A 27,056-nucleotide genomic window follows, 5' to 3' on the forward strand; every position below is an offset into this window, starting at 1 on the left:
TTACATGAGTGGCCTATAATTAAACTAAAGTGCAGTTTAATTAAATTGTTGAGTTTAGCAGTTTAAAATGTTGAGTTTCTATACTCTGTGTTCTTCTTGCAGAGCCGGAGGGTGCTGGTGGTGGATCCCTGTTTTTGGACCCATGGTTGGCGGTGCAGTGGGCGCTGCCATTTACTTTCTCTTTATCGAGCTGCACCATGCCGAACCCAAACAGCAGGAAGAAAACAATGGCCAGCAAAAGTATGAAATTGTAACTCTGACTTAGAATACTGTGCTGCACAATAACGAAAATAAGGATGTTAAACTACAACAGATAATATTGCTAAAAGCAACAGCAGACCTGCCTCACAATCTGTTCCCTGCTTAACTTTATTTCGTGTATGTTTTAAAAGCTGTTTCAGGAAATAGAATGACTTTTATTTATTTATTTATTTTTTGAAACTCCGCCTTAAATGATTAAATGCATGTCATTTAATTTGTACTCTCAAGCTAAGGAGTCAAACTTGCACCAAAATGTTGTGATATATTGTTGCTGTGTTATTAAAAAGCTTGTAACACTTGTTTACATGTAGAAAATGGTAGTGTCACGAATCAATATTAACTCATTCAGTGCCATGGAAGCCAATCGACGTCCAAGAGGGAGAATCGGAAAGACTAGGGTATAACAGGGAAGGGTGAGTGAGAAATTTAAACTCATTGGCTGCCATGCCTCCTTGTCAAAATGGATTGGACATTGGTCGCCATCCATGGCAGCAAATGAGTTTAACACATGTATATGGATTGTGATGCATTCCCAAAGTGATTTATTCCTACTTTATGAAGCAGGTTGGCATGTATCTAATATGTATGGTCATTTTGTGTGTTCAATCATTCATTCGCAGGTACGGAAGCATGATCAAAAATATATATAGACCAATTTAGCGTTAATACTCATGGAGGCTAATAATAAAGAAAGAAAATAATCTATTATGGATTGGAACAATACAAGTGATGTGGAGCAATGGTGGAAGGGCAGCGTTATTTATAACTATATGCACTTAATGGACATTTTAATAAAGAATCAAGTTTCAAATCCATTATGTAATGATTGTCACACTAGATACACTGTCATATAATATTAATAAAATAAATATTATGTCGATAATGTCATAATGTCCTAATCGAGTTAATTGATGTTGAGTGATTTTCAAGCTATGAGATTTTTTTTTTAAAGAAAAGTCACTCTTCTTTGGCACCATTAGTAACCATTCAATCAATATTAAGTGCAACAGCTTCAACCACTCACCAATTAGCTTTTCCATAATTTTTTTTCCTAAACAAAAAAGGGTAATTTTTCAACCCCTTAATGCCTGAATTTACATTTAAATATATACATAATGCATTGGAGGAATAAAAGAGTACATATAATTAGTATTAGTAAAAATTGCTAAATATATAATATTAAATTTAAAAAATGCAGCTACAAGTGAATTAATAAATCCAAAAATAACAATATTAAAATAATAAAATAATAAATAAAAAGCTATATCCTATAGCTAATTTGAGGAAAAAATTCTTCAAATCGATTTTAAAAAATTACCAACGCTACTTTCAATATTTGACATACGTCACTGTCTCTTACCTTCTGAAGCTACATGTACAACATGCAGATGGCGACCATAAAGCGACAAAAATAATAATAGCATCTCAAAAATCTGCTTTATTCTTAATATCTTTTTTTTAAGAGAAAATAACTTTATTCTTTAATAATATTTCCTTTGTCAAATCTAATATGCAGTAAACATCTTAACTAAAGTTGTCCGATAATGACTGTTTAACCGATATCCCGATATTGTCCAACTCAAAATATCCGATACCGATATCAAACTGATACTGATAAATGGAGTCGTGGACTTAACATACTATGGCTTATTGTATTGTGATGGCCCACTGGATGTTTTAATAATGATTAATGTAACAACTTCAAGGTTTACCAAATATACATTCTGTGAAAAATGAGAGAACAACTTCTACTGACGTTATGGGAAAAGTGCCTATATTGCACCACTGTACTTACTGTTCAGATCAAAATCGTGCAAACATCCTTTTTTTTGTTTTGTTTTGTTTTGAAACCAAATGCAAGTGCAAAGTGCCAATAAGGGACTGCCATATCATGTATGGCTCACACAGTGCTCCTGGCTCAAAATAACAACAAAAGCACACAGCTTCAGTACAGTGAAAGAGGTCAAAGGTTGTCATATGAAAACCAACTGGCAATAACTTTTCAAATAAAATAAGTACAATAACTTTATTGTAAACTCAATATCAATCTGCCCTGATCTTCAGAAGCAGGACTCTTAGTATGGAGACACTAATGGTCAATAACTGCTGTGCTAAGCTGTGACCAGCCCTTGTACAAAGGCAGAAGGCTTCTACATTCACTTTGAAAGCAACATGCATATTAGCCCAAACCAACAATGAAAAACCGATATCATCCGATATCATTCTGAAATGCTTTTATCGGCTACCTGTAGCGGATGAAGTTAGTGCGTCTCGTAGCTTGTGAGTTGAGTTTGTTGTTGTTCGTTGCCGTGTTCGGCCGCTCGTGTCTCTTATAACTCTCTTGTGTCTCTGCCAGAAACGCATGCGACAAAGAGTTCCCACGAGAACACAACATACCCCACATTAGTTCCACTTTTGAAATATGAACATATAATGAAGGGTCACCACATTCCCGATAATATTGGCCTACTCTAATCTTAACCCAGTATGTGTTTCTTTAAGATTTGCCCATGTATTGCGTGACAAATTACATTACACAGGTGAATTAATCAATGCATTAAACAGTTAGTGGCTCTGAGAAGTAACCCTGAGGAACTCCCTTGAGTAGGAAGTAGGACTATATTAACAGATGATTTGTAATGAGTCACAAAAGCCTTGACTGACTTTGGCGCCAATGTGTTAACAAACAAGTGTACTGATAGTTTAATGTTCATAAGGCTTATACATTGGGGAAAACAAGTATTTGACACACTGCCAATGGGAAAACCCATATGCAGTGTATCAAATACTTGTTCTCCCCGCTGTATACTACTATTGACCAGAAGTGGGTAGTAACGCTTTACATGTACTCAGTTACATTTACTTGAGTAGCTTTTTGAGAAAAATGTACTCCTAAGAGTAGTTTTACTAAGCTAACTAAAAATTAAGTATTTGATATAGAGCACTGCCCTCAACATTTCTCGAAAGCACGGATTTTAACCTCTCTCACAGTTTTTATTTGGCACTAACTGACCACGGAAAACCGGAGATATGATCCCTTTAATTTCAAAATAGTAATTATGAAGAAACTCGTCACTATTCAAACTTGGAACTATTTTCTCCACCAGAGGGCAGTCATGCTGTTTGGACAAATAATGCTTCATCTAAAAAAAAATTCTCTCGTCGGACTTCAGTAATTTTTTTTTTGTTTCATTTCTTTGGCTTAATTGAGTTATGTAATGGGTTATTGTACAGTATCATTATAATAATAGTCCATTTAGATAACTTTGTGCTAAAAAAAAAATACCATTGTTACAAAAAAAAAGAAAGATATAAAGAAATCTTAAGCAGTTACTCATAATTTTACTCATTACTTGAGTATTCTTTTCACTGGATACTTTTTTACTTGTACTTGAGTACATTTTTTTGACAACTACTTTTACTTTTACTTGACTACTATTATTTTGAAGTAACGCAACTCTTACTTGAGTGAATATTCTGGCTACTCTGCCCACCTCTGCTACTGACATATGGTTCAGTAGTCCCAAAAGTGCTCATGTAATAGCAACAACTTGACACTATAACAGCTATTAAAGTATGTATGAGCTTTTCGTCCACCATTCCTATTTTTATAGTACATAAATCTTTCCCTGTAGAGTTACTGAAGCATCATTTGAGGCAATCAACAGTGATAAGCACAGAAAAATATATGTTTGAACAAATGTGCCGATGTGAGCTCACGTGTTTTGTGTGCTCTATTTTAGGACAAATGCAAAGAGGTGGAAGAGTAAATAAATGGGAAAAGTACATCAAACACTGTTAAAGTGGCCTTTATACAGGTGCAGTATAGAATTGATCTTAGTAAATGAATTCAACAAGCGAAACTAACATACAAATCAATTTGATAATTTTAATAATTATAGCTTATGCCAAGTGAAGTGAGGAACTTCATTTAGTCAAAAGGGTAACCTTTACCAGTATCCTTAACATTGCCTTTTTAGGTGAGCCTCATATACTAACAGATTTGTGCTATTCAAAAAAAATTTAAAAATACAGTATTTTGTAGAGATTCAAGAAATGCACATTCTTGGCTGAAATTGAAAACCAAGCGAGAAAACCATTGCGGGGCATGATAACTGCGTGCTGGCCAGAGAAAGTAGTAAGTACTGTTTGTATGTACATTTGTATGTGTGTACGTTTGAAATTTACATATAAATAGCTTTTATGGAGTTCCAGACAGATACTAATATTTTTTGGCAGATAGTGTCCATTGAATTGCTAATGCAATATTTCTGTGTCCATTCAATAATGCATAACTGTATTGAATTTATAATATTTTACCAGTCCCAGTAAGCCTTTGAATCTTCATTTCTATTTGAGTTGTTGATACTAAGTACACAAGTACTGCTAGTTGGCTCATGGATCACGTTGCATCAGGCGTCCACCCCGGCCTTCATATTGCGGCCATTTCGCAACATTTTCAATCCTCACGCTCCGAGCCCGGCCAATCAGCGTCGGCGCAATGCCCCTTATCCATCTGAAGCCAGCTGCTGGCCTCGCTCTTCTGTACCGCTCACTCTCATGCTTGACATGACCATGACACAAAGAAGAGAAAAGATCTGATCGGCAGACGAGTGTGCCACCTGAAGAGATTATTGAGCGAGCGCAACGCCATGTCTGCACTCAAAGTCCTGCGCTGTCTGCTGCTAATATGTTACGCCACAGACGGAAGGATGTCAAAGTCAAACGTAGCAGGTGAGGGAAACAAGGACTTTGTATGGAAACACAACAATGAATCTAGTTATAATGTGTCTCCTTGTTTGCAAGTCAAAAGAATTTTCATGATTCACCATGTTTTCAGAAGACATTTCTAATGTAATCTTTCTCAATGTATTGTCGTTAGGGTTGGTGCGATATGGCCTTAAATACTTATCACGTTAAATTGAGCAGATTTACCTCGATAACGATAAATGGCGATAAATTCGCCCAAGCGGACTGTTATATATTTTGAAAATCTGAACCAATACATGAAATACAAATGAACAGTTTCTCGTTGATTTATGTACCAGCTTTCAATTTAACATGTTTAACAATTATACACGTGTAAAAGTATATAAAAAAATATCTTTTAAACAATAAGCATTCAAGTATGAACATTTATAACAGCTTGTATGACTTGAACAATGTACATTACAAGTATCAATATGGCCACTGTCCACAAATGTCAACATAACACAAATGACTTACAGCAAGAGGGGCTTGAACAGTGCGCTTCAAACAGAGGACCGAGTATCAGACAACTTATTGTTAATGGCTGCTGTGACCTGATTACTCAACACAAGTGTTTACTTCAAGGTTTCAGGTTTTTTTTTTTTTTCCCCAGAGCATTTTCTGAAATGCAAGCATGCACACATGCACCCCCCTCCCCCCCAAACACATTAAGCTATACTGTTCCAACTCTTATGGCAATGAAACATTTAAGATTTTATGATGCCAGTAATGACACAGAACAAAGCAAGCACATACAGAAAAATAGTTGTGGCCATTAAACGGTCATTTTAAAGGCTACAATGCTGGATTATACTTTATGCTGAATTCTGTATCATCATAAAAGTTATCAGAGAAATCACACACACACAGAGATACAAAAATAATACAACATACTGATTGCTAGATGCAGTCCGTGCCCAATCCACTCATTAAGTTCAGCCGCTTCGACAAGGTTAGAGCCGCTGTCACATGGCAACTGATGGCAACTGTAATGGCAACTTCGTTCTTCTCGAATCCAAAAATTTTCCAGACATCCGACATCGAGTTCTTTCTTGGCACCAACACCACACTATGGACGTTGATTAATGCTACCCTTGAAATGCCTATTATCGAACTCCTATCACGTTCACTTGTAGCGTTAGCCACTAGTGTTAGCTTACCGGACTTCTGTTTGATTTTTCTGATAGTCACGTGACTTCACATGTAAGCACACTGGCTGCTTTCTTAAAAGGAAATGAGCAAGATAGTCAAAGTGGGCTGAAAATTTTGTTCGTAAAAAAACGAATTTACCGACATGGTCAGAATTACATTGGTCATCGTGAACCATCTCGATAACGGTAAATTTTCAGTAAACCGCCCGGCTCTAATTGTACTCATATAAAGCATTCAAGTATTACCATTGAATTTGAAAAATTCAAGTCTTGATGTCTCCTGCATGTTTGCAGAAATGTTTTATTAGCAGGATCCTGCTAGTTTCTGTTTTGATTTTGCATTTGAATGTGAATCAAGCCACTAATATAACACACATTACGATGTCTGTTTTGAAAATTAAATGAATGCTGTGATCAGCTCCAAGCAATAAGTCACTTGATTTGTTTATGTTGTTTGGATTTGATCACCATGTTCCTGTTAAACGAATGCAGCCTGTTTGAATTATAGTCTTTTAGTGAGCTTGAAAACTGCTGTTTTATTGAGGTGAATATTTAACTCCAACTTATGCAAACTTTAACCAGTTTGAATGAATTAGCGGTCTATTCGCAACAAATGCAGCAAACCAGTTAAAGGCCACGTGGGACAAAGTGAATTAATATTCAGGGAGGGTGCGGCACCATTTTGGCATCAACATCATTCAAAATGTTCAACTCAAAACAAAATAAAAGAGGCAAATGTGGCTCAACCACAAACAGATAAAACATTTTATTGGACATGGATCTGTAATACTTGTGACTGAAAAATTACTTTAAGAAAAGCCAAAGAACATATCTGTGACTTGAAAGCCATTCATTTAACTTTTAATTATGATGCACTAGTAGAATAACTGATCAGTAAAGTTCTTTCCACTCCAGCTGCCGATTTTCGTTTCAGAGTACAGCACATTTATTAAGTTGTATTTAGTGTTTAAATACAACAGCTAGGTAAATGGACATCCACGTGAACTGCAGCAACTATTTTTTGCCACTCCTTGTGTGCTAGAAAATCCCCTTTATAGAATGGTAAATGGACAGTACTTATATAGACCATTCATCTACATGGTTGTGTTTATTTCTGATATATATTTTTTTTTTGGGGGGGGGGGGGGGGCAGCCTTTTCCATCCTACGACGCGAAGGCTATTCAATTCTAGTCTTCAAGCCTCGTCTTTAAATTTGCAATTTCAGTCCGCAAAAATGACGACGACACTACAATGAACATTTATTTTATCTTTAGGCTGAATTATCACCTATTGCAGTTATCGGCCATTAAAATAAGGTAGTAGGTCATTAAGAGACATTTTAGGGGTGTTTACATGCTGACGCCGCGACAGCTTTACCCGGTGACGTCGAAAATAGAAGGCAAAGACGAAAACTTTTGATCCTTGCCTCCAAAGTGGATTGATTCGATTGCGGGATCAGATTTCTCCGCAACCGATATGACCATATTCTCACGCTGATGACGTCAGCACTCGTACACGTCACTTTGGTTATGTGCAGTTGCTGCTACTAAACATTATTTAAAAAAGCAAACGTGGTGAAACGTCGGCTTTAATTTACTGTTTTTATAATATTTTTATCTAGATATATTTTATTTTCGCATTTTTGTGCCTTTTGGAGCAAAATTAAAAAAACACGTGGATGCCATTTCTTCTTGTGGGCGGGTATGTTGCCTTCCAATCTGAGGAGGTTGCTGTCAAGGAATTGCATCATTGGCTGTCACCTTGTAAAACTGCACAGCTACCTAGAATGAATGGCATGAATACTATATCATCTTCACACAGAAATGCGACATTGTTCGAACAGAGACGGAATCATGTAAATGCAAACATGAAATGGGTCGTGTTTGTTGTTTTTGTCGGAGTGTCACCATGTACACGGCCCCTTAGTCAGTAAACAAGGAACATGCATAGTTACGTAGACCGGAGGCTGCCATCTTTGAAAGATGTGTCACATTTCATCGCGAAATTAGTAATTGCATATAACAGGATGCCTTATAATCACAAAGTATACATAATGCAACATATGTGATTGTTTGGATATGATAAATTATATTCTTGTGCTATTTGAGTCAATGTAATGGCAAATGATCGCAAAAACAAGTGAACCCTTTTTTATACAGAAAATAACACACTGTCACACATTTTAAAGGGAAAAACACTTTTATCATGTGCATCCCAGCAGAAAGGATCTGTTAGATGAATAGAAATAACAGAATTAGATTTTTCTGATATGTATCGGTGTGGGAAAATGAAAATAAAAGCCAGTATTTCCAGGAAGTGGCTGAAATTGATTTGATGTCTATCGCTGTCAATTACGGGTGTAATAATATTACTATAATGATATATCTGGATACTTTGTATCTTAATACGTAATCAATACGCTCCTGCCAAGACTCGACAGTTTCAAAAATATGTCATTGTTTAAGACCGGAACCAACAGGTAGCTACCAAAATTTTCTAATAGACCAAAATTATCTGCTAGAATAGTGTCTATGTTAACTTATTGGCTGCCAATGACAGCGCTAAACGTCCAATTCATTTTTCAGTCAAAATGAATTGGATGTCTAGCGCAATCAGTGGCACTCATACATCAGCACTCAATGCCAGTCCTCCCAGTTTAAATAAATTGGACGTCTATCATTGTCCATGGCAGGCGTCGAGTTAAGAAACTCATTTGTTTGCAAGAATGTTGCAATAATTTAAAGTGTATTCTTTATTTACACAAAATTAAAAAGTAATAAACCTTATTTATTTTACAATTTATTTCCAATATATTGAATTCCTGACCCATTTATCGATAATTGTTTTATGGCTATATTGTGAGATAATTGTTATCGTGAGCCACTTCAAGCTAGCTGGATGTCAATGACGAGTTAGCAGTGTTGCCAGATTGAAAATAGCAGGAACCTGCCCAAAGACTCGGGGTTGGAGAAAAATGCATTGGAGGGGTTGATAAAATCTGGGCTACTTTTGGCAAAATTTGGCAGTTTTGGAAGGAATTATTTTGAATTAGTGAGTTTTGATTAGTTTTAACAGTTTAACTTGTGTGTCTACACCTTGAAGTTCATGCAGCTACATTGCTTTCTTAGAGCAGCATCTTCTCTGCTCTAATTCAGTGGTTGGGAACCTATGTCTCGCGAGCCATATCTGGCTCTTTTGATGAGCACATCTGGCTCTCCGCAAACCCGTAATTTTAAATGTGAAACAGACCGGCTCACTTGACATGAACGAGCTGTGATGAGCTGATGGTGCATTCACACATTTTTCTTGGACCACCTAACGTACGTCGCAATAATATGCTTCAATTCAGTGCCTATTGGTGGTCATCCCGTCACGGATTGCGCGGAGATGGGCGTTAGTGCAGAGCTTGTCTCGCACGTTAAGTCTCCGCTCAACCAGTAGCAGGAGTGGCCCCTCCCAACTCAATTCCGAGGGAACTAGAATATATAAAAAATGCGTAGAGGAAAATTAAACAACAAAAGCGAACCACGTGGTACCCTAAGTCACAGTTCAGTTTCACTTTTCTTACTTTCTCACCTGTCGAAATCGTCGCCACTTCCAGCAGAGCAAGACTCACGAAACGGCTGCCCTGAGAGGCTCCACCTGTCTCGGCCACTGTGGAGCTATGAACTAGATGTAATTTCTGATTAAAATAATTCTAAAATTGACACAATAACATGCATTAGATACACTGGGGGGGGTTGAGGGATTTTTTTTTTTTTTTTAGCATATTCTGGTTTGTTTGTAATCTATTCCTCGTAACAGGTGGATTTGCTTCTGCTCTTGACACCAAGTTCAATATAAACATAACCAAAATGCACTTCGGAATCGGCTCTGGAAAATATTGTCAAAGTTGTACTCTGACAGTGATTTCTATTGACAAACATGTGTTTTGACATTTAGTAATGAATAAATATACCGTCAATGACTGTGTTTATTGAAATGTAAATAATAGTTTTGACCTTTACTAATGAAGAACTACATCTTCAATGATGGTTATCAGCATAACAGAAATGATTCCTACACAATGTGTCACCCAATCAAACTATAGACTGAGTTTTTAAGAGAAATATCTTATTTGGGCTCGTTTTTATTGAGCTGGGTGGGTTTTACGGTGTGATTGGAGAAGGGTCCATTTGGGCTGGAGACGGTCTTTCCGATCTGGCAACGCTGCAAGCGAGTAGGCCCATAAATACTCAGCTTTCCAAATGCAATTGTTGCACATACAACTCCATCAAAATATGTACACTAGGGTACCAAATATGTAACTATTTACCAGAGAGCAAACATAAGAGTGCGTCAGTTTGTGGTGTTACTTACAGATAAGCACGTATACATGTGTATGTTTTGTTCCTGAGACATAGCCCTCCCTGAAGAGCAGTGGGGGCCTCCCGGAAAAAAAGCATTGCCCGTGGACGTCAGCAGCACGGTCTTCCGGCTGTTTTTGACGACGGCGGGGGAGGACACCTGCGTCCTGAAGCCCAGGCAGCTGCACGGCCTCTCGTCGTGCAGTTTCAACGCCACTAATCCCCTCATCATCATCACTCACGGGTGGTCGGTAAGGTCACTCCGCCGCCTGGGCTCGCTCTCGAGCATGACGGGAAAGTACTCACAGCACCGCCGCCGTGGCTACACCTGCGCTACTTAATGAGCGTCGAGCTGCTCCAGTGATTCATTTGCCTGACACGGTCAGTCACAGGATTAGTCATTTAACAGGCAACGTCGTTATTGTCTTTGTCGTTCATACTCAGAAGTTGGTATTGTTTTGATTTTTTTTTTAAGTCTTATTTTCGTTAACTAATTCGCTGCCATTGACAGTGATAAATGAACCAGAGTTGCTCTGAAACTTAACTATTATTACAATGTGATAATTACAACACTGAAACTCCATCCCTACTGTTCTAACGGCTTTCAAGTTATTTCATAAATGAACTAATTGGCTGCCAGTGACGGCAATTGACGTCCAATCCGTTTTGACTGGGAGGGCTTGAAGTCAAATTGGAATGGACATCTATCATCGTCAAAACCACTGAAATATAAAAATTTAATAGCAACCACCCAAGTTAAAATTGATTTGATATCCATCGCTGTCAATGGCAACCATTGAGTTAAAAGTTCATTTAGTAATATTTGGAGAACAAACTTGTTTTGTTTTTTTTTTTATTATTATTGAAAAGGAAAGTAGGAAAATTTACTGGGCCACATAATATATATAATGTAATAATTTTCAAAGCAGCCATATTTAAAGTAACACTAGGTAACTTTTCAAGCTTTATAAAATATTTTCATAACATTTGTGATATCATGTCGACTGACAACTAGTTGAATGACATCTTTTATACCTTGAGGGGAATGTATCGCTTTCACCGACACTGCTACAAAAAAAAAACTACAAATGTGCTGACTTCTTTCCAGCATACGTCACTTCCCCCTTTCCCAATTCATTATAAAGACGCGCGACTACTGCAAAGATGGCAGCACAACAAAAAGAGACAAAACATTTTAGCTAAGCCACACAACAGCCAACTAAGCCACACAGTTGCTATCCGCCATATGCTATTGTTTAACCACAACTGGATTTATTACCTTCTTATATAAGTACTCTCCATTTACCGTTACTATTCATCCTTCACACAGCCGCTGGAAACAGAAATGTCCTCATGGGAAACAAAGCGCTAGACATGGGAAATGCAGTCTTCATTAAGGCAAAACACTACCACTTTTGTTCACCAGCATAGCTAAAATTGACCAAAACAGAAAAATTACTGTTTCTTTAAGTAAGATTTCAAAAAATAAAATTGATCTCTCTTTCATCAAAGAGACATACAGTTTGTTTTCTTTCAATGCGAAAAGCCGTTCGTCTCAAATATGTTTTCAAAGGTTTTAGAACACAATAATGCTATTTTTAAGAAAATAAGACGAAGAAGCTTAGGGCCACACAAAAATAACTATCGTTGTATCACTGTAGATATATATCTTAAATGAAAACAAAAGGTCATAAATAGCCAAGAATAACAAGTTCAAATGAACTATGGCCATCCGGCTCGCTCCCTAAACATTTTATCAGTCCAGAGACATGATAAGCACACCTGAGGAGCAAATTAATCAGCTCAAAGACAAAAAAATAATAAAATTGGGCTATGAGGATCAATACACCACTAGAATGTACTTACTAAATTTTTTTCTGATCCGTCCACAAATAACAGGAGAAGCAATTTAAGTGTTTTCACCAAATAGAGGAACAAAGCGAGTAAGACCTTTGTCCTTCCATCTGGCCGGTCTAAAATGCTTTTGTAAAATGAAATAATTGACTCTGGTGACAATATAAATATCAATGAATGTGAATAAATATGAATTTGTCTCATACGTTTGTTCAGGTGGACGGCACGATGGAAAATTGGGTGACCAGGTTGGCCTCCATCCTCAAGGCTCATCTTAAAGACGTCAATGTGGTGATAACCGATTGGTTGTCTCTGGCTCACCAGAACTACCCCAAAGCGGCACGCAGCACACGTACAGTTGGAAAAGACATCGCACATCTGCTGATGTCACTCAAGGTACCAAATCTGTTTGTCCAAAACGGCATATTCATGCACATTAGTAGGACATTTTAATGGAAAAAGGGGATAGTAATAAGTTTCTCAAGAATGACAATAGTAATAGTATGTCCATTGTCACAGGAGCAGTATGAATATTCCTTTCGGAAAGTTCATTTGATCGGTTATAGCCTGGGAGCTCACATCTCTGGCTTTGCCGGAAGCTATCTTAGAGAGCCAGAACAAATTGGAAGAATTACTGGTGGGTTTAAATGGCAAATATGTTAACACTACATATCAGTTTTTGATGAGGTTTTCCGTGGACTCAGGTCTGGATCCTGCCGGGCCGTTGTTTGAAGGCACGTCACGTGCCGACAGACTGTCTCCCGACGACGCAGAGTTTGTGGACGCTGTTCACACGTTCACCCATGAGCGACTGGGCCTCAGCGTTGGTATCAAGCGAGCCGTGGCTCATTATGACTTTTACCCCAATGGCGGCGACTTCCAACCTGGATGCGACAACATCTATGAGCATATCTCACAGTACGGCCTTCTTGGTGAGGGACATTTCAATTAATTGGATGACGTAGATGGGGATAGACATCCAAGAGGGAGGACAAGAAAGACTAGGGCATGGCAGGGCAGAGTGTTAAATTTTAACTAATTCACTGCTATTGATGGCAATAGACATCCAAAAGTGAGGACAGGGAAGACTAGGGTATGACAAGTCAGGGTAAGTGCCACATTTTAAATCATTGACAGTGATAAATGTCCAAGCCATTTCAACTACGAAAACCAATGATCACTGCCAATCCAATCCAATTAGTAAATGGTAGAAGTGTAGAAATTATCTCATTTTTTAATATCACAAAAATGGCAATTGAACATGGGTGTGCACAGTCCTGACTTTTATATTAACTGCACAGTCTATGACAAACAGTATAAAACTAATTTATTATCATTAAAGGCTTTTCTTGTTTTCAATTAGAGATGTTCACGCTCTGTGAAAACGCAAACATGTCAGTCAGAGCGGAAGCGCTTTGTGGCATCCTCCTCCTCCGCTCTGTCATAACATTGTTTTTTCTTAATTGGTGCCGCCACCTCAAAACAGAGATGCTGAGCCTGGATGCGCTGAGCTCGTTCATCTTTGCCAGCGTTGACAGTTTCTCCTCATGTGCGTCGGAGCAGATGAATTTAATTCCATCCAGCTGAGTGCGAGTGGCTCGCGGATTCCTGGTGTTTTGGTGCCTCTCCGAGCAAAGACGGCAGCCGCACTAAATGACAGCCCGCGCCACATTAAAGCGTCTTTTCAATCTCGGGAGTTAATTAGCAACATGCTCCATTCCTTCCTGCTCGGTCCGGCCGCGGGAGGCGAGCTGCCTCCAGGCTACGCAGTCTGAGAAGCAAGGCTTCACAGAGGAAATGGGAGGACTTTGAAAGGGGATGTGACAGCGTCAACGTGCAGGGAGACATGTCAGCTTCACATAATAACCACGTCAATCTACGAATGTCTTGATGTTGTGATGAAAGCCTATCACAGCTTATTGGTGGATAGACCAGCTGTGGTCACTGTTAGCTACTACCAACTAGCATTGCCTCCTTCGTGTATCACAGGAGGGACAGTGTAACTCTTCAATGTTGGATTTCCGCTGGTCAATTTTCATTATATTTATTTTTGTTGTTGTTTATTAATTAATGTACATTTAGTTTTGTTTTTAATTCATGTGTGCATAGAATAATTAAGTACATTAGGTTCGACACATTGATCGAAGGCCCTTGTATGGAATTGAATCGTGGTAGACTTTGTAATACTGGAACATATCGTATAGTCCATTGAATCGTGGCAGACTTTGTAATACTGGAACATATCGTATAGTTCATTGAATCCTGGCAGACTTTGTAATACTGGAACATATCGTATAGTCCAAAGAATATATCATATCATATCATCATAAAATTGGTGATATACACCGATCTAGATTGATACATTGATTGTTTTTAACAATATCGTCATCTTTTAGATATGTCGGGGGGTTTATATGGCTGTATTATACTGCCCCCAGGTTGTTTAGGTGTGCACAATAGAACAAGCAGCACAATGCCTATTGAATTGAAGAAACAACATAAATATTGGCAAACACATTTCATTTGTTAAACTTAAATTCTTTGTAATAATGCCATTAATGTATTTCATTTTATAGTACCAGATTGTAGGGTGCTATATATTCCTGAAGAACACACCAAACATTTTGATGGCTTTGTTTTGGGAGATTGGAACAGGAAAACAACATATCTAATCCATTTTAGTGGGGTAAAATTATTAATGTTAAAACAAATGCTTTAGAGTCATATTTAATCATAGAGGATTCAGACTCTCATCACAAAGCAGCACTGTAAAAATGTGTCATCTTACGTAGTTCTGAAGTGACTTTAATGACTATGACACTGTTAATTTTTTCATTGCAGGCTTTGGGCAAACAGTGAAATGTGCCCATGAGCGCTCCGTGCATCTGTTCATCGACTCTATGCTGAATAAGGACCGGCCGATGCAGGCCTACAGGTGCAATGACAAGCAGGCCTTTGACAGAGGTGTCTGTGTGGACTGTCGTGGGCACCGCTGCAACACGCTCGGCTATGACATCAAGAAGGTGCGCACGGGACGACGTGACAACAGGCTGTACCTGAAAACGCGCTCTGCGCCGCCCTACAAGCGTACGTCTGCCTAACCGCATGTCATTTTGAGGTTACTAGGGTTGTAACTAGCAGTGCAACGGTTCACGGTTCAAAACCGAACCGAACGGTTCGCCCTGTTCGGTTCAATACGCCTTTATGAACCGCGCCTTTTTGGTTTTGCAATTACAGTAATTTATTCCGAACGCTTGTGGAATGAATTGGTCAAACTCTGTGTGCCTGTGTGTGACGTGAAGCGCAGCTGTGGAGAAATTCCCGCCCCACGAGTAAATGTCCAATCGCTGTCAAGCACCTGTGTAATAGGAGCCGAGTAACGCCCTCTCTCGCTTACGAGCGAGGTGAAAGTGAAACAAGAAAACAAAAAAAGTTATGGCGAGCGGAGGAGTCGACAGACCGAATTTTGAGGAAGCACCGGCTTCTTTCAAATCTGCGGTGTGGCAACATTTCGGTTTCCCCGTGGACTACAATGCAGACGGAGAGAAAATATTGAAAAAAAAACAAAAAACAATTTGCAAGCATTGCTCAGCGCTTGTTCCCTATGCTAACGGCAAGACTTCTAACATGACTCAGCAGTCAGCACTTCAGCCGGCATCACCTACAGACATCGTTTTCTCAGAGCAGGACAACCCCGAAGATGACACCAGTGAAAACACATGGGTCTATAGAAGAGGCGTTCCAAAAGCCTTACAATATCAGGTCAGAAAAACACAAGAAAATAACCCACGCAGTGGGGATTTGCATTGCAAAAGACATGCAACCATATTCCGTGGTTGAAGATGCGGGCTTCGTTAATTTAATTGCAACGCTTGACCCGCGTTATATTGTTCCCTCGCGGACATATTTCGCCCACAACATAATCCCCGACATTTAAGAAATGGCACGCAAAGCCATTGAAGATGATTTCACGAAAGCACATAGTTTCGCCCTGACTGCTGATAGTTGGACGTCCCGTGCTACAGAGTGCTACTACCTAACTGTGACGGTCCACTATAATTCATACCTGTCAAGTTGTACGGTCTCGTCGTAATTTGTACACGTGAGCACTGGTTTTTAAATGTGTACGCCGTCCGTTACGTTCAAAATCTGCACGTTTTTCGTGCATTGCGTTTTTGTTTTTTTTTCATCCGTTCGGATTTGGTCACCGTTTCTTCAAGGAGCCAATGTTCGTTAATACTTGAATGACACGAGAAAAGTCAGACACGGAGAGGGAAGAGTGTTTGTTGAGACGCTGTAGCAAACGCGATGCTAGGCTAGGTGGCTCCAATTTCCTGACCGTGGCCGACATCATACAATCTACGCCTAGATATCTCATGCATATAGAACTACAAGCGAAATGACACTCGGTAGCATTAGTAAACAGCCGCCATTATAGAGCAGTATACTTCTCAGAAAGGCTCTGTTGTAGTAAACCTTCCGAGCGAACCTAAGCAACTTTTTATCCAAAATACTCCTAAATCGGCAAAATCTTGACTTGAGTCTATCTTTAAAGGATGAAACAGTTATAAAATTTTCACATGTCGAAAGTAGACGGAAGGGAACTAAGGCAAAAACGGGAGCAATTTCATCAACTTCATCGGTTGATTCACAACATTAAATGACCTCCAAACATAGCAAAGGTTACTATGTTTTTTTGTTGTTTTTTTTTTTATGAAAAAAAAACATGAAAGGTATCACCAGTTACTTTGTCAAGTAACTTTTTTACTACTGTGTGTGTATTTCAGTAGTCAGTCACTACACTTGCCAAAGAGCTAAGAGGCATTTTAACTGTCTAAAATGTTTACATTTTAACTGTTTATTTAATTTTTTTAAAAGCAAAATAAAGGCAGTTTAAAAAAATAAAAATAAAAAAAACGAACCGAAACCATGATCCCAAAACCGAGGTTCAAACCGAACCGTGGGCTAACTGAACCGTTGCACCCCTAGTTGTAATGATGTTGATCTGGATCGACAAATCAATCAACAGACCATTTGGATGGCATACATCTTATCGTAATGTGAAGAATCCATATTGTATCATATCATAATAATATTTGGATCAGTCAATCGATCACTTAAGCCAGGAGTGTCAAACATTTTTTTTGTTACAGACCACTTTGTACTCATGATTTGCTGTACCTCTGTGGGCCGTCATGTATGGTTGCGTCAAATTATTACATACACAACAAATTACACACTAAAATTTCTGGAGAAATTCACTTTGCTCTGCTGGTCAGTTACTTTTTCCCAATTGCCATCGGAATTTATGGATACATCAGTCATTGGAATTGTCTGACGTACCCGTTGGAATTGATGGAAGGATAATAGCCTGAAATACTGGAGAATTTCCGTGTGACTTCCCATAGATTTTAGGGCATTTCAGGGTCACTTGATTCTGCAGCATTCCCAGATTACCTGCCGTTGATTTTGAGACATTTCAGGGTCGCATCTTGTTGATTTTGAGGCCTTTCTGGTTTTTTTTCCTGCTGAGATCAGGTTACTTCCCATTGATTTTTGGGCATTGAATAATACTTGGTGTTGAAATCGAATTACAATTATTAATTGTGACACTTTGCCATTCTAACAGGTCAAAAAATTAGTAATCTTTATAAAAGATATTGATATAAAGATATAAAAAGACATTGGATTTTATCTAGTATATCTCCGGTCCTTGAATTTTATATTGCGCTGCATTGCCAGAAAGTCTTAAGAGTTACCTATTTTTTTGTGAAGTTATCCCATAAAAAAGTCCCAAGTTTGCCATTAATATCAGTCCTAAGTGGCCTTAAATTTCACCGGATTAATGCTGGAGGAACCCTAGTTTTGGATATTGAATAGAGGTGGGTACAATAGCCAAAGGTTTTAATCAAGTAAGAGTAGCGTTACTTCAAAATAATAATACTAATGTAACATAAAAGTAGTCATCCAAAAAATGTACTCAAGTACAAGTAAAAAACGTTTTTCAAACAATGGTATTTTTTTCCCTCCACAATTATCTATATCAGACATGTCCAAAATGCGGCCCGGGGGCCAAATGCGGCCCGTGGTCAAATTTCATCCGGCCCCCAGCCCCTGTCATAAAATTAATAACGTCTGGCCCGCACACAGACTTAATAAATCAGTCAGCAGTACTGCTACCAACATATGAAGTAGCTTACACACTAAATGCTGCTCCTCATTTACCCACCAAAAGGCAGCAGCACTCTAAGCAAAATTACCCCGTGTAACCCTTTACTTCCAATTTTCTAAAATGGCGACAATCAACATAAAAAAGAAAGTTGACTGCGACGGCCAACGCTTCAAGGATAGGTGGAAATTGGGCTATTTATTCACTAAAATACGCAACAACTGCGTCTGCCTCATTTGCAAAGAGACAGTCGCGATTTTTAAAGAGTTCAATGTGAGGCGATATTACCAAACAAGACACGCTGACATGCACGACAAGATTACAGAAAAGATACTCAGCGAGAAATTGAAGCAACTTGAAGCTAGTTTAATGTCACAGCAGCAGTATTTCACAAGAGCCCGAGAGCCGAAAGAGAACGCCACAAAGGCTAATTGCGAGATTGTTGAAATTATTAATTAAAGAAAATAAAGCAAATGTGACACACAGAATGGCTTGCTAAAATTTGCTTAAATATATTATTCTACGTAAAGCACGTCAGACCAAGGTCGGCCCCCCACATTTTTACCACACCAAATCTGGCCCCCTTTGCAAAAATTTGGACACCCCTGATCTATATGAACTGGTATTATACTGTACTATATATAAAACCTATTACATAACCACATAAAGACACATTTTTAAAAAATCATTGAATTCCTGCAAAGGGAAAAAAATCTACAGAAATGAAGCATAATTCATCCAAAGAGCATGAGTGCCCTCTAGTAGAGAAAACATATTTCCTATTATGAAATTAAAAGGATCATGTCTCCAGTTTTCCGTCGTCAATCGGGGCCAAATAAAAACTGGGAACGAAGTTAAAATTTGCGCTTTCGTTTCATGCTGATGGCAACACTATGTCAAATACTATTTAACTTTTAACGGTTCTTTAAAGACGCCACGTGATTGAACAGAGCGGCGTGATCATAGAACGGCGAGCTTGAGTTTTATTTTTATAATGGAGTCATGTCATTATTGTTGCGACATCTCATTGGCGAAACTGGTAAACCCACTGTTGGCATCTCTGGCGAAACTGGTAGACCCACTATTGGCATTTCTGGCAATAAAAAAAAAAAAAAAAAAGTAAAATCTAATATGTAGAATAAAGAGAAAAAAATTTGACTAGTGTAGCTCAAAGTAGCACAATAAGAGTAACGTTTCTTCACAAATCTACTCAAGTAAAGTTAAAATGTATACTGTAGCTTAGTAAAACAACTCTTAAGAGTACATTTTTCTCAAAGATACTCAAGTAAATGTGACAGAGTAAATCTAACATGGTATTACCCACCTCTGCAATTGAGCATGAAACATGACGCACATGATTTGCTTTTTGCATGTCACACAGAATGATGAGGTGGGTCGGGATTAGGCAAAAGATCCAATCAAATTTTGTATTTCTATTGCGTTAGGCGAAATTTATGTTAAATGTCGACATATTGTATTAAATCGATCGGAGGCACTTGAAACAAATCAGGGCAGACTTTTTAATATTGGCAAATGTTGTATTGTTATTGAAAGTATCAGTATCATATTGTCATGAAATTTGTGAATTCCACTTTCCCCCGCAAAAACGCTGATTTTAGGGTGTTTCAAAAAGGCTTCCATCTACCTTCTCTGCAGTTTACCATTACCAGTTAAGAATCCAGTTTGTTCAGTCCATTGAGAACACCAAGCCACCGCTCAGCATCTCCCTCACTGGTACAGATGAGGAGAGCGCGGCACTTCCCATTGCTTTGTAAGTACCATTCAAGGGGAAGAAAACATTAATGTGTGAATGTTCCTTTCAATATGTCATGGCATCATATTGTTTCATTTTCAAACCATGCAAGCACGGAGGAGGTTTTGGGGAATAAGACGTACACCTTCCTGATCACACTGGAAAAACATTTGGGGGATCTGATGCTGCTCAAGTTCCACTGGGAGGGATGGGATCTGTTAAAAAGCATGTGGAAGCGAGTGCAGACCATCATGCCTTGGGGCAGGCAGCACACCAAACCACGACTGACCGTGGGCAGGATCAGCGTCAAGGATGGCTACACGCAACAAAGGTATAGGCCAATTGTTTTTGTGAAAGTGCTCAAATTAATTTATTGGCTGCTATTGACGCTGATAGATGTCCAATCTATTGTGCTGGTTAGGGAATGGCAGCAAATAATCCTAGTCACAATAGATTTGGATGTCTGTGGGCAGCAGATGAGTTAAATATGGTACCTGACGAGTCTCTGAAAGTTAATAGGATTCAGGATTGAGGATTACTTGACCTTGATTTAAAAGGTTGACTCAATATGTTCCTCATAGATGAGTCAACTCCAATACAACAGTAATTTATTGGTGGCCATTGATGGCATAAGTTGATATATCAAGTCCACCTATTTCACTTCAATTTTAATGTTCTGATGGAAAACCTAAAAGTTATCGCTATCAACGAAACATTTTCAATAGATTGGTCTTCCGTTAATTAGTCCTCTAAACTCAAAATTGTGAATGAACAGAGCTTCAGTTAAGTATAATAAATTAAACAAAGTGGGATATGAACCTAGGTTCATTCAATGACAGCGAAACACAACACACAGACAACCAGTGTTGTTAATAATGGTGTTATAACAGCTTTACTAACGACGTTATTTTTTTCAGTAGGGTAATCTAATTACTTTTCTCATCTTAGCAACGTTGTTACTGTTACTGAGGATGTAAAGGCGTGCGTTACATTGGTTGAATGACGTGAGAAAAAGTGAGAGACACGGAGAGGAGGAAAGGAGGTTGCGACGCCGGAGAAAACGCAATGCTAGGTGGCTCCAATAATACCTTACTCTAGCAGATAGCCTACAAACTAAGCCCACATGATGCTAAGATAGATATCACAGGTGTAGAGAACTAGATGCGAAATGATACTCGCCGGCGTTAATAAACAGCCGCCATCTTAAAGCAGTACACTTCTCAAGAAGGCTCTGTTGTAGAGAACCTCCCTAGCGAAGCTAAGTAACTCTTTACCTAAAATACGCATAAATCAGCAAAATCTTGACTTGAATCTATCTTTAAATTATGAAACTGTTTTAAAACTTTCACATGTTGAAAGTAGACAGAAGGGAACTAATGCAATAATGGGAGCAATTTTAACAACTTTAACGGTTGATCCACAACATTAAATGACTTTAAACATAGCAAAGGTTACTATCTAGTTATCGCAATATCCGCAGTACCCCTGTGTCTAGTTAAGTTTAGGATAAAGAATTGGGCTAGAGCCTATTGTGCCAAAAACCCTTTGAACTTCACGTAGTGTGACCTAAGCCTGTCGCGATATGCAATAATTCCATTTATCGCACGGTAAATAAAAATGAAGGCGGTAATTTTTCCGCTGCTCGTGCTTGCGCGCACGCATGCGGCGGACGTGCAGCAGAAGTGCTGTCAAAAGTTCGGCTTCCTTGTTACCAACTATGCAATATGCTGCGATGAGGACTCAGGGCTCAAATACAACGGGCGCAAGGCGGAAAGTCACAGTGATTTATGATGCCGCAGATCATTATTATAATGACAGCATTCAAAAGGAAGCGGCAACGTTATCTCATTATGTGTGTTTTTCTGGCAATTATATCACACACGACGTGCTGACAACTTTGTTTTTATTGACACACGGCGCTAACAACACTTCCTCAATCTGTGGCTCTCGGTAGACTGTCTCTTTCTCACTCCCACATCACATGAACAAAACAACATCACCGTAGCATGCACTTCAGTGTGCCTCGAAAAACATCCAATCAGAATATTACACATGGAATGCCATAGCAGAAGCTATGAGGAGGGACGGGGAGTTTTTATTCAAGTTATGTAATTTAAAACTGATTAAATAGTGTTGCGAACTCATGGTCATAGCAAAAAAAAAAAAAAAAAATCGGGGAAAAAATGTTGAGTCAAATCAAGTCCGCCTCTCTTTCTCTGATGAGTACAGACTTCATGTGTTTGTCTTTGTATTGAATGCCACATTATGACAGGACGGACTTAGCCCCGCAGCCGTGCGCAGCCGGTATACTTTGCCTATTTTTGACGTACTGGGGGGCACCCAGTCAACACAGAGCCGTGCCGGACCCGGAACGAAAATGCATCTTCGTGCTGACAACTTTAATTTAAGTTTTTTATTAACACACGGCGCTTTACAACACTTTCTCAACCTGTGGTTCTCGGCACGCTGTGTCTGTGTCACTGCCGCATCACATGAACAAAACAATATCACAGTTGCGTGCGCTTCAGGGTGCCTTGGAAAACATCCAATCAGAATATTATACATGGAACGCCATAGCAAAAGCTATGAGGAGAAAAGTTTTCATTTGCCTAAATGCTTACGTAATTAAGTGCAATTTTATTTTTTTCTGTAATATTTATTGCGTTGAAATGGGTGTACTTATCTATTAATATATACTGTATTCTGTGTTATTGTAATTTGGTTTAAAAAAATTTTTTTGGGGGGGTGCAGTAATATCCCATATCGCAATAATTTGAGATAAATTATCGCCTACTAAAATTTCTTATCGCGACAGGCCTAGTGTGATGTGTTTTTTTTTTTTTTTGTTTTTTTTTTGGAACGAAAAAACCTGAAAAGTAACACCAGTTACTTTGCCAAGTAACTAATTACTCTTTTATTCCGGTAACTGAGTTACTAACTCAAATACTTTTTGGGAGAAGTAATTTGTAACTGTAGTTACTTTCTTCAAGTAAGATTAACAACACTGCAGACAACTGAGCAAAACAGTCTTGCCAACACAATGTTTGAGGGCATTGGTGAAGAGGACAAGTTCAATCAACATTTCAAATTGATTTTCCCAAAAAAATCCAAACAGCTTATTACTTAAGAAAACGGAAGAATGTTAGGTCTTCTTAAAATCTTAAATTAACAAGACTTATAGGAAGGTTTTAATTATAGGTTTTATTTTTTAGTGTGGATAGGCTGTCTCACTTCGAAGCGTCCACTTTTCTTCCAAGATAAGACAGCTAAGTGAACGAAGCTTTAATAAACAAGACTTTGTCCTTTTTGTTCGGATTTATTCCAAGAATGACCTCAAGCCATCGTCCTCTTAAGAACGTAGCATTGGCAACAATGTTAGCTCGCCAAGTTCGCTAACCACACACAAACAAACAAACGTCTCATGTAAAAAAAATAAAACATTTCTTGTAATAACAGATTATGTAGATTATTTCAAACAACTATACTTACAAATCTTGCCGAGGGATCATTAATGTTTGGAAACACATCACAACTAAGGTGTGAGCCTCAAGACGTGCAGCCATATTGAATTTGCGAGAACACACGATGTCGCAAAGCGACCAAGAGAGGGCGCTGTACGACAGCGCAAAGAACTGTGAAATTTATCAAAAGGCAGAATATCGTCCATCACTGTCAATAGAAGCCAATAAATTAAAGGGTAAAATTTTAATTTAAAATCGCCACAAGGTAGTCATGATTTTATCTTAGAGAGGAATGCCAACCCCTCCCTGGTCGAATACATTTTAAACATTATCAATCACTTATGAATTTTCTGCGTCTGTTGCTGTCAAAGGCAGCCAATGATTTGATAAACCGCCAATAAATTAATACTGTACTTGGTAAACAAACACTACACATGATTCTTGTAGGATTTTACCGCCATCGAGCGGCAGGTTGGTCCGCCTCATCTAACGTCATCCATCCATATTTTAGCATAAAACCGGAGTTTAGATTTGAACCCCAATTGGATTTTACATTTCTTTTTGATGCAATATCAATGTGTTTTTTCCCCTCCCAGGACATATTTTTGCGCCATGACAAATGACCACCAGCATTGGGAAATGTCAAAAGTAAAAGTGTTTGTACGCTGTCAACAAGACCCAAGAAAGCAGCAGCACAGGAGGAGAAAGCACACCTAACCTTCGCAGCTTTACATTTTCTTGGGCTCCGCTCCACATCGGAAGTCGAGCGAATCAGCCTGGACGGTCTTATCTCAGAAACAGGACACATTATTTTGCTATTTTGGGGCAGATAGTATTTTAAACCTGGGCCATGATTTCAGCATTTTGGGGATGTGAAACTGGTAAACACTTGCAAATGTCTCAAATATTAGCAGAAAACCGGTCGGATGTTCGGTTGTATTTTGCAAACAATTGCAGTGATTTTTTTCTCTTTTTTTTAAAACTATTTTTGACTATGCTCTAAACTAGTGGTTCGAAAAATTGGGTACGCGGCTCCCTCTAGTGGTAAAATAGAATTAGGCAACCCATTAATCCACTACATTGATTGCATCAAGGCTACAAAAGATTCACATTTAATATTTAATGAGTTTCTTTTCACTTGTTAGGAAACAAATTCTTCCAACTTTTTTAACATTCTGTCCGACTTTACAAACGTATTTTAACTCATCGCCTGCCATTGACAGTGCTAGACGGCCAAATCATTTTGACTGGGACAATCTCGCAGTGACAGTTTTCCAGTGAAAATGGATGGACACCTAGCGTTGTCAATGGCAGCCAATTAGTACAATATATTTTCTTTTTATTAATTAAACATTTTTAAGTATTTTTTAAAATGGTAATGTCTCACTTTTTTTTTTTTTTTTGGTCTTTTTGCATTAATCAGGAAACAAGGCTTTGATTCTCTTTGTGAAATGATAATATCCATGTCCAACTTTTTGAAACAAAATACAGAATAGATTTTCCTTTAATAGTCTACTTTTTTGGCACGTACCTGTATTAAATAATGAACACTTTGGGCCTATTACACTACTGTACTGTAATTTAACGTTGGTCAATTTGCACTGGTAGGTAGGTGAAATGCAATTTTGAGTTAAATAGGCTTTTGGAAAATGTATTTATTAGATAGAAATTTCCCACTTGACCAAAAATGAAGGCCAAATCTTAGTACATAGTACTTATGGTACATTTACAACAATGGTCTAAAACCGAACCCATTTGACTCAAACTTTTGACATTTTATCCATTAAACTTTGAGAATGCAGTTCTCATGTGCTCCATTAAAAGAAAAATCCCCACATTAATACATTTTCGTACTTTTGTATTACCGCCGCTAAAATGTTTAGCAAAAAGAAAGTTGACACAAATGTCCATCACAGAACCATGACCGTTAATGCATTTCAAGTAGTTCAAATGGAATAACTAAGAAAAAAAAAACATTTAAGACCATTTACATTCCAGTACAAAAAAATTACTTTAAGATCAGCCTAGTAGTGCTGCAATTGTAACCATTTTGAATTTTTATACCTTAAACTTCAGTGTAGAAACAAACACACACAACGCTTAATCCTAATTCAAAATAAGTACTGTAGAATACTAAATTTTGCCACATGAGTGCATTAACTCCAGCATGAGATACATTTAAAGCCAAACTCCATTGACAGCCAATCCATTTTGACTGGGAGCGGCTGGCAACAATCACCCCTTCCAGTCAAAATGGATTGGACGTCAAATGCTGTCTATGTCATTGACATTTTCATTTAATTCAATATTACCGATGTTTGCATAGGTTATGAGCCAATTAGTTAATTTTTAACCCTGAAAATATGAATAAAAAAAAATAAAAACAATCATCCTCAAGACTTGCACAGCATTCCTACACCTACCTCTGTAAGAAAAAAAAAGCACCGGCAAAAGACGTAAACGCACGTCTATGGCACTGGAGGAGTCTATTATAACTATCCAAATTTTTGGTCTTACAGCGAAAGCAGTGAAATCGGCCTCACTGTGTAAAAAAAAACAGCAATAATATGAAACAGAAAAAAGTTAAATCAACGGTTCCTTTTCGTTCGTCATCTCAGAGTATGCCAAGTGTTTGGCAGCCACAAGTCGTATCAGTGTTGATTGGTAATAAATTGTCAAATTTCACTTGCAATCCTGCTGCGGTCTCTGGTGAAAAAAATGAATGTTAAGAGCACAGAGCAGGTGAGTGAAAGTCTGGTGCCCATAGAAAGATTTCGATAGGCAGGTTATAACAGCACTCCTTTAGCCTCGTATCACTTCAGTGATGTGGCTTGTGTTGCACCAAGACTTGTCGAGTGCTTCCACTGTAGGCACATTTGGGAAGATAAAGGGCTGAGAGCCAAGATCTCAGAGGCCCATTTCACCCATTTGGTAGTCGTCTCTGCGGTGGCGATATTGCCTCGGCGCGTTCGCTGCGGCGTACCGCTGCTGCCTTTTTCTCAAGGTGCCTACAAGGTAACAGCACAAAAGTTCAACTGGAGTCCTTCTGAGTTGGCCAGTAGCTGCAAAGTCAACCTTACTTCCATTTATATACAGTATAAGGGAGAGAATAAATCTCAATTTTCACTTTCAGAGGATCCTTTTCATAGACAATCTCTCTTGGCTTTTTATTTTTAGTTGGGCTGCCACGATTCAATGAATAACTGAAAAGTAATCGATAATCACATTCTTCGAAAATTATTCGGATACTGGAGACAATGTTTAGATGTTTAATGTTTAGAAACAATGTTAAATACTCCTTTATGAGAGCT

At 38.4% G+C, this 27,056-nt stretch overlaps 3 protein-coding genes across 7 annotated transcripts in view; 2 read left to right on the plus strand and 1 right to left on the minus strand.

Annotated features, from left to right (window-relative positions):
* Positions 1–3,084, plus strand: part of aqp9b (aquaporin 9b) — a 29,368-nt gene extending 26,284 nt beyond the window's left edge. For both annotated transcript variants that reach the window (XM_057831442.1, XM_057831434.1), the window contains one exon: positions 103–3,084. In XM_057831442.1, coding sequence (XP_057687425.1) covers positions 103–265 — 163 coding nt within the window. In that variant the 3' untranslated portion in view covers positions 266–3,084. The remainder of the gene's footprint in view (positions 1–102) is intronic.
* adam10a (ADAM metallopeptidase domain 10a) overlaps positions 1–27,056 on the minus strand; it is an 82,685-nt gene that overhangs the window by 24,842 nt on the left and 30,787 nt on the right. For all 3 annotated transcript variants that reach the window (XM_057831403.1, XM_057831409.1, XM_057831396.1), the window contains exon 16: positions 23,774–26,753. In XM_057831403.1, coding sequence (XP_057687386.1) covers positions 26,653–26,753 — 101 coding nt within the window. In that variant the 3' untranslated portion in view covers positions 23,774–26,652. The remainder of the gene's footprint in view (positions 1–23,773; positions 26,754–27,056) is intronic.
* On the plus strand, positions 3,077–26,618 carry lipca (lipase, hepatic a). Of its 2 annotated transcripts, XM_057831418.1 has the most exons (9): positions 3,077–4,995; positions 10,566–10,759; positions 12,579–12,758; positions 12,882–12,999; positions 13,067–13,294; positions 15,204–15,449; positions 20,188–20,302; positions 20,397–20,615; positions 24,342–26,618. In XM_057831418.1, the coding sequence occupies exons 1-9, from the start codon at positions 4,914–4,916 to the stop codon at positions 24,460–24,462; spliced, it is 1,503 nt and encodes a 500-aa protein (XP_057687401.1). In that variant the 5' UTR covers positions 3,077–4,913; the 3' UTR covers positions 24,463–26,618. The 2 variants fall into 2 exon arrangements, with proteins under 2 accessions (XP_057687401.1, XP_057687410.1); XM_057831427.1 differs by lacking the exon at positions 3,077–4,995 and having other exon boundaries at positions 10,746–10,889.

Source organism: Corythoichthys intestinalis, chromosome 1 (assembly GCF_030265065.1).
Source record: "Corythoichthys intestinalis isolate RoL2023-P3 chromosome 1, ASM3026506v1, whole genome shotgun sequence".
In the NCBI taxonomy this organism is placed as follows: Eukaryota; Metazoa; Chordata; class Actinopteri; order Syngnathiformes; family Syngnathidae; genus Corythoichthys; species Corythoichthys intestinalis.

Bases quoted from the DNA above. Each gene is read 5' to 3' on its own strand.
- lipca (XM_057831418.1), top strand. From the start codon at position 4,914: ATGTCTGCACTCAAAGTCCTGCGCTGTCTGCTGCTAATATGTTACGCC. The intron at 13,000-13,066 runs GTGGGTTTAAAT...CCGTGGACTCAG, and splicing joins ACAAATTGGAAGAATTACTG to GTCTGGATCCTGCCGGGCCG. The intron at 13,295-15,203 runs GTGAGGGACATT...TTTTCATTGCAG, and splicing joins CTCACAGTACGGCCTTCTTG to GCTTTGGGCAAACAGTGAAA.